Consider the following 14,946-nt stretch of genomic DNA (forward strand, 5'->3'; position numbering starts at 1 on the left):
TTCGTGGTTGATTATGTGGCCATCGCAAGTTTACAATATTGGTCCTGTGACCTCCTGTTGGCGTTATGTGTGAAAATGTGGAAGAAAATAGATGCTGCAAACAGCACAAAAGGCACTGTTTGCATACATGAAAGTTATTGAATCAGTAGGTGCAAAACATGAATCTAGACATACGGAGAATATATTTCAGAAAACATTACAAGGTGCACTGTCTCAGACTGGTTAGTTGTCAGAAACCCTGTATGGTAAGATCCATTTACTGGATGACTGTAATCCCGGGATATATCACGTTCAGTAGAAAAACATGTATATTCACCAACTAGGTGACGTACGATGCGTCTGGTTTCCTGGAGAAGAACAGAGATCGACTTCCTGTTGAGATTGTTGACATCCTGCGTCAGTCCAGCAACCCTGTCGTCAAGGCTCTCTTCCAAACACCCCTCACAAAAACAGGTACTTAACTCTTTATGAGTAGGGACTGTGGGATGGCCAAGTGGTTAAAGCATTCTCTCATCTCAGTGAAGATTCAGGTTTGATTCCCCACTTGGGTACAATGTGTGAAGCCCATTTCAGATGTTCCCCGTTGTGACATGCTGGAATATTGTTAAGGCAGTGTAAAACCAAACTCACTCACTCATTGTGAGTAGAGCAGCACAATAGTTGATTTCTTCTTCTGTAACAGGGGATATCTGGTAGCCTAGCGTTTAGGATAATCGCTTCTCATGCCTAGAGCCTGGGTTAGGTTCCTCACATGGGTGTTGAAGTATTTTCTGGTGTCCCCCTGCCATGTTGTTACTGAAATATTGCTAAAAGCAGTTTAGAACCTGACTCACTCTCTCACTCATCTGTAAGTACTAATAGTTGTCTTAATGAAAGGAAGGAATATGGTGGCCATGTAGGCTGCACTACATAGTTGCATCCCTTAGGTCTACCAGGATGTGTTAAAAATTGATGTTTATTCTAGATGTTCCAGCTGATAATTCTTAGACTCTCAGCCTAAATATACTATGATTAAAATGGTATATATAACTAGATTTACTTTCCATATTGAGCAACAGACTAGACCATGCCTAAACTTCTCCTAAAAATCCCAAATTTCAACAGGAAACTTGGCTACGGGTAGTCTCAAGTCCAACTTCAACAGTACGAAGTCCAGTGCATTTAACTCTCCCATGAGCACCAACAGTGGCTTCACAATACAGAGTTACCAACCTCAGAACAGATCTGCATTTGGTGGCAGCAGGGTGTGTATAGTAATAGCACTGGAACTGTTTGTATGTGTAGTCCATTGTTATATGATTGTCTTTGTGATAGTGTTCAAGTATTTGTTGATGGAAGAAAGGAGATCTTAAAAGTATTGTGTTGCCATGGACAGATATGGAATTTCGTAAGATAATTTACTTAAAAGAGTAAAGTAAGTCATGTTTAATCATTTTCTGATTTTTGCTCCTGTAAATGTTAGCCATTCCATTGTCCATGTCCAAAACTGACATGTAATTGACTTCCTTTACTGAAGCTGCTCTTCAGGATTAACATTTCATACTTGAGTGCCTTAAGCATGCACTAGTTGCATGGATATGTGCGCTATATATATCCTATTAAAAAACAGATAATACTTTATTGCCGCATTTTCCATCTGAAAATGTCAATGGTTCATACATGAAATAAACTACTTAATCTCAAAATGACAGCTAATCTTCCCTTGTGAATTAATGCAGTAACTCCCTAGGGGTTAACACCATTCATTCATACAGGAGGGATAATTTGTAATTTCTTTGTGTTTACTGATTCTTCTCTGTTGTTTTCTACAAAGACCTCTTTTTCTATTTGTAATCTTTCGTATGAATGTATTTGGTGGACAATTTCTGTCACTTGCAATTGAAATTGCATTCAAGTAGAATCTTATAAAAGAACAAGGAAACTGTTAACTACCTGTATCTTTTATTGATGTTGATGACTTTACATTAATGATGTTTAACTGTATGTGAGAAAACATGAACAGATGTGATAGTGATAGTGGTCAGTCACATCATGTTGACCTTGTCCTGCATGTTGCCATGGTGCCTGATGCCATGGTGCCATGGTGCCTGATGGTCTAAGGTACTGCTGCTGTTTCCTGTGCTAGACACCTCTGACCGAATCCCATTCTCTCAGATCATGTTACTGGATGAACCAGAGGAGCGTTGGGGTAGCCTAGTGATTAAAGTGGTGGCTCATCACACTGAAAACCTGGGTTTGATTCCCCACATGGGTACAATGTGTGAAGCCTATTTCTGGTGTCCCCTGCTAAAAACAGTGTATAACAATACTCACTTACTCAGAAATGAACCAGCACCACAGTTTATGTTGGGGTTTCACGATAGTGGTAAATGTCCGAGGGGTTAATTATTTCTGACTGGACTCTGTTATCAAGCTAACATACTGTGGTTACACCCAACTCAGTCACGCACCCACACTCTCTACCGCTATCCTGTCTCTGTATCCAACATCAACAGAAGTAAAACTTCCGACTTGATTCAGTTTGTGTTTATGATGTGTAGTTGTAGTAATTGACTTGTGTTGTGTTAGACTTGTGTTGTACTGTCTTACAGATTTATTTGAATGCTCTTGTAAGTATTGTAAGTCTCTGTGTTTGCCGTGATCTGTCATCAAATAGCGCTTGTTTTCTATCACAGAGTTCAGCAACTTTATAGACATATAGAAACTTTCATTTCAGCAGACAGACATTTCTTAATTATATCCTGTGTGGCTTAAACTCCTACCTACAGTATTCCTTACGAGCCTTCCAACATGTGTACTTACCCTTGTATTCTCCATGCCATCATTCATCATTATCATGTTTTTATTCAAATTTAAACATCACTCAAACTCAAACACAATTTCACTGATAGTATAGGAAGAAAATGGTTTTGGTTTTTCTCTTTGGTTAATTTAGTGAAAGAATTTTACAATCAAAATGTTATTTATGTTCAGTATTAGTTTTGGAATTTATTACTATTCGTTATTGTTTGCCAATCCAGCATCCAATAGATAGGTTTGTTAGTATGTGTTTAATGATTTTAGGGAACAACCAGATTGTTCTATATCATTTGAGAGCATTAATTATGTTACCTTGAAAGACGCATATTACCTCACGGATCAGTTAATTCATTATACTGAGATTATACTGACCTCTCTTAAAGAGCAATTAGTAATTTTATTTGAAGTAGAATCTGACTTCTTTAAAGGGAAAAAAGTTGTATTGTCCTGAAAATAGTACATGGCATATCGAGTGAGCAGTATAATCATAGTATTTAAAGTGGTGTATGACCCTTGTCAGAGAGCAGTATACATGTAATCATACTATTTAAAGTGGTGTATGACCCTTGTCAGAGAGCAGCATACATGTAATCATACTATTTAAAGTGGTATATGACCCTTGTCAGAGAGCAGCATACATGTAATCATTCTATTTAATGTGGTATATGACCCTTGTCAGTGAGCAGCATACATGTAATCATACTATTTAAAGTGGTATATGACCCTTGTCAGAGAGCAGTATACATGTAATTATACTATTTAAGGTGGTATATGACCCTTGTCAGAGAGCAGTAAATTCTTCATTGAGCATCATCTTACCTTTCTTATAATTCTGCTTCCATTAACATTTTGTCTCTGTATTGGATGATATTTTGGATGGATAATTTTTTCAGTCTTGTTTCAGATATACAAACATACAATCTACAAGAAATAGCAAAACATTTATGGTGTCACAAGCAAACATTTAGTTGACAGTGTGCTAAATTTGACTTAATTTTGTATTAAAGTGCATAGTAATTAAATTTTATTTTTGTGATGTGAACAATATTTTACTGCATTGCTCACTTCAATAGCATAAATATTGTGTTGAAATTGAGTTAGTAGTCTTGTGTAGTAATGATGGTAGATGGTTGATAATTGGAGTATTGCACAATTCACAGTAGGCACTACAAGGAATCTCTTATCAGCAAAATAGACTTTAATATGTTTAAACTTACTAGATTATGCAGCTGATGTGTTAATTAGTTTGAACATTTGGAAATAACGTCAGTAATTTTAATATTCTTGTACAAATGAACAAATGAATAGGATGCAAAGTGGTAAGTTTTAAGAAGGATGTAATTTGCATTCAAATCTCAATAGGTCTTTGTCTTGAATCAGCCTATTGAAAATGAGGTCCTGGTGTTCAGTACCTCTACACAAAGAATTGTAAACCAAAAGTTACTGTGTTCTGTAATCTAATTGGTTGAAAAACATGATTAAATGGTATTAGATTCCCGGAAACTGAAAGACTATTCACCGCGTATTTACACGTAAACAATTGTTTTGTTGTGTCATCAACAGTGGTGACGTCATTCAAATCATATTGTGACGTAAAGTTAGAATGACGTCACAAATGAGCAACTCCATATGCTACCATGGGAACCAGCTGAAACGGCCAGCTGATGACACTTCACTGCTGTGTCCGTATTCGATGTAAACGAGTGCAGACACTAAAACCCCTTTGGTTTACTTTTGTGTTTACAATGTCGATAAACATCATGTGTTGGCCAATTTCCGGGTGTTATTGAGTATTTGAAGCACAGGAATATTCCATTTGAAACCTCCGGCTGACGCCGTCGGTTCCAAATGCATTCCCGTGCTTCAAATACTCAATAACACCCGGAAATTGGCCAACACATGATGTTTATCTCCTAAATGAGGACTTCATATAACAGGTTGAATCAGTATAATCTTGCTTGAATTCTGAGTGACATATGAAGTAGCTAATAAAGTGACTGCTGTTTTCTTGTGTTTTTGGCATGTAGTTTCATCCTGGCAAATTGGTCAACTGACAGGTTATGCTAATGTCATCTGTAATGGGGTATCCTCTGATCTTTATGAAATGGTAGTGAGATCTAAGATCTGATTGGTTTTGAATGCATTTCTGTTTCATTATATATGGTATTTGTTTGTTCATGTATTTATGTATTTTCATTGGTGGCAATGTAGTGTAAGTTTTAATGTTACAATGAAACCTGGTTAATAAGAATGAGAGTTCTCTGTGAAATTGTCTAATCTTTATGGACTATAGATGATGGTGTGGCTAGTTAAAATGTCAGTGCATATTGTGAACCGTCTCCTGTTGTGGTATTGCTCAGAAATGATGCTAAAGTATTCAGGAATCATCCTAACATGCTCACTCTTTGGAGAACAGAGTAAACTATGGGCATGGATGGATTATTCAGCTGAGGCTCTAACATTTGTTGTGAAGAGTTATCTCCCCTGTGAACACAAGAACCCTGTGGTTCAAAGTTATAGTTCTGGTTGCTGCTAATTATGTTGCTAGCTTTGTCACCATTCTCAGGGTTGCATAAAAGTTTCATATATCTGAGACCAGTATCAAGTTGAATTTTTCCCCAACAATAAACTGACATGTTATATACCTTGAAAACTGTTCTCAATGGTGTTAAAACTCACCCACTCACTCATGGAAGCTTGTGACAGTAGTATCTGTGAGGGAGAGTGTTCAGATTAACATGGACTCACTGTAAGGTGTGTAGTGTCTCCAGTATGTGACAGGTGCATTAGATTGGTGTAGAAGGATTTGTAACAGGGATGTGATGTCGGTTCCAGAATGCCTCAGGATCTACTAGCATGACCCGGATCCAGCAAACAGTGTCCACCTATTTCCGCTTCTCTCTCATGGACCTCCTGGCCAAGATGGTGGCTGGATCTCCACATTTTGTCAGGTAGCCAAGCAGATTCTGTCATTTGTTATTATTTACATGTAACGTGTTATGGTAAAACATTATACAAGTTTTGATTCAAACTTAACAGCAAGGTCATCTGAAAAACAAGAAAAAATAACATAAGGTGTAAGATATTAAGAAATCTATTTTGAGGAAAGTAAATTACATTTTATTTACTTCAACAGATGTATCAAGCCGAACGACAAAAAGGATCCGGAACACTTTGAGTCTGAGAAGGTCATGACTCAGCTCAAGTATACTGGCGTCCTGGAGACTACTCGCATCAGGAGGCAGGGTTATTCTCACAGGATACAGTTCAGTGAGTTCCTCAAGAGGTAGGTTTAATTGGTTTCTTGAGTCTGATCCATGGATAGTTTAAAATATTAATTTTGGTATGGTAGGTTTTTATTAGGCATACGGTGTACTTGTCTTCAGTGTAATTTTGAACTATAATGTATTTTGGTTATCAGTCTTTTCTGATGCTGGATGCTTCTAACGATCTCTTCGTCATGGGGATTCTGAGTAAGACCACTGATCCCTAGAAACCTAAGAGATTTGGTGTCACCACATCATTTTACCCCAGATGAGTGGCTTGATGCTCATGATATCGATCTCTTTGATTGTTTTTATCCAAACTGGGTCATGGTGTGAATCTCACATACAGATTTTGAGTGGCAGACACAAATGAACACTGGGTGACAAAGGAGAGTTATGTCTGTTCAAGGATAAACAGTTCTTGCTTCAGTAATGTCTGGGTCAAAATTGATTGTAAATCTACAGCCAAGATCCTGAACACATCCATAGGCCTTCAGCAACCCATACTTGCCATATAAGGTGACTATGCTTGTCGAAAGAGGCGGCTAACGAGATCGGATGTTGACTTGTTTGATACATGTCATTGGTTCCCAATTACACAGACCGATGTTGTTAATCACTGGATTGTCTGGTCCAGACTCGATTATTTACAGACTGTGGCCATGTAGCTGAAAATCCGATGACTGCAGCATAAAACTCAACTCACTCACTCACTCACTCCATCCAGGTACTCATCACAACCAGCACTGCTTGCCTTCATCTGATTGTGATCCTCATGCTTGAGGAGTCAGTTGGGTTTTATGCCAATATCATACCAGCAATATCATGGTTGGGGAACAGTAACAATGAACTTCTCATTTTGTACCTGGGCTTTTGGCATGATGAGCAAACGCTGCTTTAACCACTCAATTACCCCATCTCCCCCCCACCTTGTGCATGATGAAACAGCTGTGTGTGTATTGTGTGCTCCAGGTACCATGTGCTGTGCTTCCAGTGGAATGAGAAGATCCCCATCAATGCTGAGACCTGCAGAGTTCTCCTGGAGAGACTGGGACTTCATCAGTGGGCCATCGGCAGGACAAAGGTGGACACCTGTCCTTCACTTTTGGGCATAGTTATTTCATAGTTTGGACATTTATTCTAAAATGCAAGGATTTTAATTTTTTTAGAGAAGTAGACGTATTGCTGCATATATGTTTAATGTGACTGAACGTTTGAAACCGAACATGAAGGAAAGTGTTTTAGTCATATGTTAACATTCTTTCCCACAGTGGCTGCACATGCTGGATAGCAAGCATTCTTGTCCACTCTATAATACATTATATAATGAAGTTATGTGTTTCTCCTGGAAACTTCAGCTACATCATTTCCTGACTCAAATAACATCCTACCAGAAATGTCTTCAAAGAGGGCACATAGAGTAAGATTTCTTTGTAATTTTGCTTAAATTTGAAATTTGTATCTGGCAGGTTTTCTTGAAGTACTACCATGTGGAGGAATTAGCTCGGAGGTATGAGAACTTCTACCAGAAGTTGGTTCTAGTCCAGGCATGTGTGAGGCGCTGGCTCAGTCGGACCCGCTTCTACCAAATGAAGTGGCAGCGAGACAAGGCAGTGCTTGTCATGCAGAAATGTAAGGACTTACTTTTCACTGTCATTATCAACTAATTTGTGATTTTAAGATCTCAGTGCTTGTTTCCCTTTGATAATTCAGTTGCTGAGTTGGTCCAGATCACCTCATGCCTGACTACTCGTTGACTGATCTGGAGCAGAAAAGGTCCTATACACCCAATGATTTCTCTGTGACAGCTCTGGAGCAGGAAGGCCCAAGTCACATAATGTTTGATTTTCTCTTTGACATTTCTGAAGCAGAGGAGGTCCCAAACACCAAGTGTTTGATTCCTCTTTGAGAATTCTGAAGCAGAGAAAGCCCCATCACCCAATGCCTGATTCCCCATTGACAATTCTTGGGCAGAGAAGGTCACATTCACCCAATGCCTGATTCCCCATTGACAATTCTTGGGCAGAGAAGGTCACATTCACCCAATGCCTGATTCCTCTTTGACGATTCTTGAGCAGAGAAGGTCCCAGTCACCCATTATCTGGTTCCTCTTTGACAATTCTGTAGCTGACATTCCCTTTGAGAATGTTTCCATCATAGTTGCTTCAGTTTCACAAGTACTCCATATATATTGCAGTTGCCCGAGGTTGGCATGTACGGAGGGAGTACCAAACTGTTGTGCAACAGAGACGCAGGGCTGCCATTGTCCTACAGAAAAGTAAGTTTGCTTTGACCATATGTTGCTTGTGAAGGTAGGAATGAAACTGGAAACAATGAACCAGCAGCAGCTGACAGTGCAAGTTATCAAACAGTTATAGTTACGTCTGTTACTGGCAAAAAAACACTTTCTGCATGCATGGGAATCTTGCAGGGAGAGCATTCTGTAAGGCAGTGTTCATTTTTCCATGTGACTGTTGTCTACAAGGACATTCTAGAACACAATAGGTCCCAGGTACTCAGGTTTTGTGTCATAAGATCCAACTGAACTGAGGATTGGAAGATCTTGGCACCAGAATGAGGATTGCTTTGCTGGAATTGATTGAATGTGAAATGAAAGGCTGCTGTGTATGAGGTGACCAAAATATGTCACTTAGGATTTGATGGTAACAGTGTGTGAATGGGGATTGGATAGTGACTTTGTTAGTGAGGACTGGATAGTGACTTTGTTAATGAGGATTGGATAGTGACTTTCTTAATGAGGATTGGATGGTCAACTGGTGAATAAGGATCATGTGAGACAGTGTGTGAATGAGGATTGGGTCTAACCTGACATTTTGTTCAGATGTTTGAATGACATTTGTTCTGTCAAAATGTATATTGATTTTATAATGTATGTTTTCAGTGGCTCGAGGGTTACATGCCAGGAAAGTGTACCAGCCAGTGATCAAGCAGCGCCACTGTTCGGCTGTCACCATACAGGCTGTGTACAGAGGCTACATGACACGGAAACGGATCAAGGAAGAAAAAAGAAATGAAGACGAAAAAGCAAGGAAAATACAAGCAGGTAGAAATATGATCATGATTTTCACTTTCTGTAGTTTTATGTCAAAGTAACCATTTAGTAGTATCAGATTTGAAACTGTTTCTTGGTTCCTGTCTTTGAACTGAATGCTTTTTCTTTGAGCAGCGCTGCTTGTCATTGGTGCAAGAAATCACCTCAAGTCATGGTGTATTTAGAAAGTATTACACAAATGAGTTTTGAATATCCAGTGCAGCTAATCTGATTACCATCAGATCTTTATCCTGATGAAATATTCTCTCTCAATGATGATTTGAGGACATTTGATCTGAAGTGTCACCTTTATCCTTTGCTTACGGAACAGCTTGTAAACTTTAGTTGAAAGACATGATATATTTAGAATTTAGAAGCCACAATGGTGATCCCTTTTTACCATGTCACCTGATGTGACTTCAAATAACAGATCTGTCACAATAAAAGCTTCAATTTTATGAGATAGTCAGTGATTGTGTAGTGAAGCAAGATATCTGTTCCAGTGTTCCGAAAGAAGCAAATAAAAAAGCTTGCAGAGAGAGAAAGGCGCCAGAAAGTGTATTCAGCTGAGAGAGCAGCCACTATAATTCAGAGATACTTCCGTATGTGGCGCTCCAAGGTTTTCTATGGACAGTTGCAGGAATACAAGAACAAAAAGGAACTGGAACTCATCTATTTCGGTCAACAGGTGAGAGAGTGTTTCAGGGACTTAGAATGAGTATACATATCCAGATCCTGACATTCAAAGAACAGGGATTCACAAGTTCCCCCTGTAAATATTTGGGGCTACAATGTATTTTAGGCATGTCCCTGTCTACTTGATTATTCTTTGATCTTGTGATCATTAGACTTTTTTTTCATGCTTTAGTTTTGTGAGTGAGTGAGTTTATATTTTACTCCACACTCAGCAATATTGTAGCTATATGGTGGCAGTCAGTATATATTCAAGTCAACATCATGAACATTGATCTATACAGTTGGAAAACGATGACATGTGTCAACCAAGTCATCAAACATGACCATGATATCTTTAGGGTTCTTTAAGTACAGTTTCAGGATTAACCTTTATATATAAGTTTGGGAGCAACATGACTCCTATATGCCAGTCATAGGTCTATCCATGCTGTGAGAAAATGGAATTCTGTCCAATTTCTCTTGGATGTAGTGTTGATTACTCTGTGACACCAAATGTTGGCGTTCATTGTCTCAACATGCTGTGGCATCTGAATGTTCTCCAACTGTCAACTTATGTGTTGCTGTAGACAGTGCTGTGAATGCATGGTTCAGACACGTTATACAACTGGAGCCAAACCCATATCAGCCATTCAGGGGACAGTAGTCTGAGAGTGGTGTAGCTTTTCTGGAAACATAAACTCCAGTCACATACAGTGGAAGTGGGCAGTCACACACTCCCAAAACTGAATATGGGTATGCAGTGTTATTGTATAAGTGTTGGGACTATATCATATATGACATCCCTTCATCTTCTGTTTTCAGGTTGAAGCCTACAATGCAGATGCAACAGAGTGCATGCAACGAAATAACAACAAGAGACGAGATGTTCCCGTGGAGGTTGTGGCCTTGACACATGATCACCCATCGGCAGCAGAGGTGAAGGTTGAGGACAAGCAGGTGACATTCCAGGAACGCATTGCCAAGATGGACATTGATGAGGCCAGAGCAGAACACTTGGTTAAGATGCATCAAGACAAGAGCCTCATGTCTGAGCAAGAGACAGTGTACTATGACAGTGTGAGTAGGAGCCTGAAGACTAATTAACTGACCTACTTACTTGAAATTAACATCATTTTCAGTGATCGTGTGATTCCTAGATTCTCCATCAGAATAGATATCTTGGTTTGTTTGTGCCAAACCTTCTTGTAGTGAAGTTAAGTGTTATGCTGCACTCAGGAATATTCCATCTATATCGCAGTGATCTGTAAATAACTGAGTATGGACCAGACAATCCAGTGATCAACGTCAAGATTAACATCTATGCAGTTGGGATACGATGCCATCAGTGTCAACCAAGTCGGCAAGCCTGACTACCTGATCCCCACAGATGCCTTAAAAGACAAGCATGTGTTACTGAAGATCAGTTGCAATCCAATCTTCATGTGTAACTTTCTTGTAGGCTTCACCAAACATGCTGAACCTGTATCACTTCAGACTTTTCCCCCATCCATCTGACATGGGTGCTGTAATAGAGATATGATGCCAACAAAACAGTTTGGTTCCAACGTTCATCATATTTTGTTGAAGTGGAGAATATAGAAGTTATTGAGCAACAAAAGCATTCTCATACATGAATTGACTCCAGAAAATGCCAACCACTACATCCTGTTTCTACGTATATTGAACCCAATCATACTGCTGCATACCATTGCTTTGTAATCTCTGATGGTGGCAATTCTTGTCCGCAGATTGCTAATGAGGATACAGGGGAAGTTGGTGACTTCGTCGGCACCAGTACACCAAAGACGTCTGGACACACCTCCACGGCACACATTGCGCCAGGGTAGGTAACTCGTGAATCCTGTACTCATATATCTGCCTGTATCTTCATGCCTTGTATAACCCACACCAGAAATGCTTATGGCTAGAAAACTGTTTGTTAGGTTGAGATGAAGAATACTGAAATGATGGTTGTGGGATTGTGTTGAGATTTTTCAGATGATTCTTGGAGACCAGTTTTCATGCCTAAGTGCAGCAATTGTCACAAAAGTTTCCCAAACTGGAACCTTTGGACTTAAGTTTCTCTGATAACAGGATCTATAAAGACCAAGAGGGGTTAATTCTTAAGTTGTTTATGTTAACAATTAAAGCATTGGTGAAACACCTCAGAAAACAATGAGAGGGAACACCAGTGCATGACAGTGTTCCTTTATTTATGCTCAGATTTCCTCGAATGGCGCTATTTAAGCTGATGATTAACACTGGAGAATATTCAAGGAACACCTGAATTTCCCTGTTTCCCTTTATTTGTTTTCTCAGCATAAAATTGTACTGTTATGAAACCAGTTTGAATGCTTGTAATCTTGCATCTAAACATGGTTTCAGGCTGAGTGCCAGTGTGATGGGACAGGAACAGAGCGAGTACTATGACTCCATGGTCAGAGAAAGCACGTGAGTGGCCAATCACATAAAGCACTCATGAAGATCCGGGTTAGAATTGATCTTCAGCAACCCATGCTTGTCATAAGAAGCGATTGGATGGTCCTACTCACTGGCTTGGTTGAAGCATGTCATTGTATTCTAATTGTGTGGATTGATGTTTGTGCTGTTGATCATTGCACTGTCTGGTCCAGACTATATTATTTAGAGACTGCCTCCATATAGCTGTAATACTGCTGAGTGTGGCGTAAAACGACTCTCTCTCTCTCTCTCTCTCTCTCTCTCTATCTATCTATCTATCTATCTATCTATCTATCTATCTATCTATCTATCTATCTATCTATCTATCTATCTATCTATCTATCTATCTATCTATCTATCTATCTATCTATCTATCTCTATTACATTTACATCCATATCTTCCTCAGTGTCCACATCCACCTCACATCTATTTATTGTCCAGTGTGGCAAGACACTCAAAAAAATCGTCAAAACAGCAAATTTTCCTCTAAAGTGTATCATGTTTCAAGAAATGAATGAGTGTCCTGTCTCTTCAATTATTTATTGTCTTTTCCAGATCAAAAGGACTGACAAATGGACACACATCTCAGTAAGTCAAATGCTTTTTTATCAGAAGTTGATTTAAAAGTTTTATACTGAGTTAAATATGAGTAATTGTTTCTTTTTCAATAATATTTCTACATGGTCATTTATGTCTTGAAACTTTTATGTGCATTATTATATTCTATTAATATTAATTCTGATATGCTGGTTCTTTGAAGTAACACACTAACCACTTTAAGTCTGTCACTTCTTTCTATCCTGGAGTTGAATATGGGAATGCTCATAACCCTGTAGAGAATCAGTACAATATCAGTCATGACACTGTAGAGAATCAGTACAATATCAATCATAACCCTGTAGAGAATCAGTACAATATCAGTCATAACCCTGTAGAGAATCAGTACAATATCAATCATAACCCTGTAGAGAATCAGTACAATATCAATCATAACCCTGTAGAGAATCAGTACAATATCAATCATAACCCTGTAGAGAATCAGTACAATATCAGTCATAACCCTGTAGAGAATCAGTACAAAATCAATCATAACCCTGTAGAGAATCAGTACAATATCAATCATAACACTGTAGAGAATCAGTACAATATCAATCATAACCCTGTAGAGAATCAGTACAATATCAATCATAACCCTGTAGAGAATCAGTACAATATCAGTCATAACCCTGTAGAGAATCAGTACAATATCAGTCATGACACTGTAGAGAATCAGTACACTATCAATCATAACCCTGTAGAGAATCAGTACAATATCAATCATAACCCTGTAGAGAATCAGTACAATATCAATCATAACCCTGTAGAGAATCAGTACAATATCAGTCATGACACTGTAGAGAATCAGTACAATATCAGTCATGACACTGTAGAGAATCAGTACAATATCAATCATAACCCTGTAGAGAATCAGTACACTATCAATCATAACCCTGTAGAGAATCAGTACAATATCAGTCATGACACTGTAGAGAATCAGTACAATATCAATCATAACCCTGTAGAGAATCAGTACAATATCAGTCATGACACTGTAGAGAATCAGTACAATATCAATCATAACCCTGTAGAGAATCAGTACAATATCAGTCATGACACTGTAGAGAATCAGTACACTATCAATCATAACCCTGTAGAGAATCAGTACACTATCAATCATAACACAGTGGAGAATCAGTACAATATCAATCATAAAACTGTGGAGAATCAGTACACTATCAATCATAACCCTGTAGAGAATCAGTACAATATCAATCATAACACAGTGGAGAATCAGTACAATATCAATCATAACCCTGTAGAGAATCAGTACAATATCAATCATAACCCTGTAGAGAATCAGTACAATATCAATCATAACCCTGTAGAGAATCAGTACAATATCAGTCATAACCCTGTAGAGAATCAGTACAATATCAGTCATAACCCTGTAGAGAATCAGTACAATATCAATCATAACACTGTAGAGAATCAGTACAATATCAATCATAACCCTGTGGAGAATCAGTACAATATCAGTCATAACCCTGTAGAGAATCAGTACAATATCAATCATAACCCTGTAGAGAATCAGTACAATATCAATCATAACCCTGTAGAGAATCAGTACAATATCAATCATAACCCTGTAGAGAATCAGTACAATATCAATCATGACACTGTAGAGAATCAGTACACTATCAATCATAACACAGTGGAGAATCAGTACAATATCAATCATAAAACTGTGGAGAATCAGTACACTATCAATCATAACCCTGTAGAGAATCAGTACAATATCAGTCATAACCCTGTAGAGAATCAGTACAAAATCAATCATAACCCTGTAGAGAATCAGTACAATATCAATCATAACCCTGTAGAGAATCAGTACAATATCAATCATAACACTGTAGAGAATCAGTACAATATCAATCATAACCCTGTAGAGAATCAGTACAATATCAGTCATAACCCTGTAGAGAATCAGTACAATATCAGTCATGACACTGTAGAGAATCAGTACACTATCAATCATAACACAGTGGAGAATCAGTACAATATCAATCATAACCCTGTAGAGAATCAGTACAATATCAATCATAACCCTGTAGAGAATCAGTACAATATCAGTCATGACACTGTAGAGAATCAGT

At 38.4% G+C, this 14,946-nt stretch overlaps 1 protein-coding gene across 1 annotated transcript in view; it reads left to right on the top strand.

Moving 5' to 3' along the window:
* The window catches only part of LOC137299174 (myosin-IIIb-like), a 118,600-nt gene that overhangs the window by 94,079 nt on the left and 9,575 nt on the right, over nt 1-14,946 (top strand). Inside the window, exons 24-37 of the mRNA XM_067831731.1 lie at nt 324-453; nt 1,105-1,244; nt 2,592-2,609; nt 5,635-5,750; nt 5,936-6,085; nt 7,038-7,149; nt 7,535-7,697; nt 8,263-8,343; nt 8,968-9,129; nt 9,621-9,805; nt 10,615-10,869; nt 11,541-11,635; nt 12,178-12,243; nt 12,809-12,841. Coding sequence (XP_067687832.1) covers nt 324-453; nt 1,105-1,244; nt 2,592-2,609; nt 5,635-5,750; nt 5,936-6,085; nt 7,038-7,149; nt 7,535-7,697; nt 8,263-8,343; nt 8,968-9,129; nt 9,621-9,805; nt 10,615-10,869; nt 11,541-11,635; nt 12,178-12,243; nt 12,809-12,841 — 1,706 coding nt within the window. The remainder of the gene's footprint in view (nt 1-323; nt 454-1,104; nt 1,245-2,591; nt 2,610-5,634; nt 5,751-5,935; nt 6,086-7,037; nt 7,150-7,534; nt 7,698-8,262; nt 8,344-8,967; nt 9,130-9,620; nt 9,806-10,614; nt 10,870-11,540; nt 11,636-12,177; nt 12,244-12,808; nt 12,842-14,946) is intronic.

This window comes from Haliotis asinina, chromosome 10 (assembly GCF_037392515.1).
Source record: "Haliotis asinina isolate JCU_RB_2024 chromosome 10, JCU_Hal_asi_v2, whole genome shotgun sequence".
NCBI classification, from domain to species: Eukaryota; Metazoa; Mollusca; class Gastropoda; order Lepetellida; family Haliotidae; genus Haliotis; species Haliotis asinina.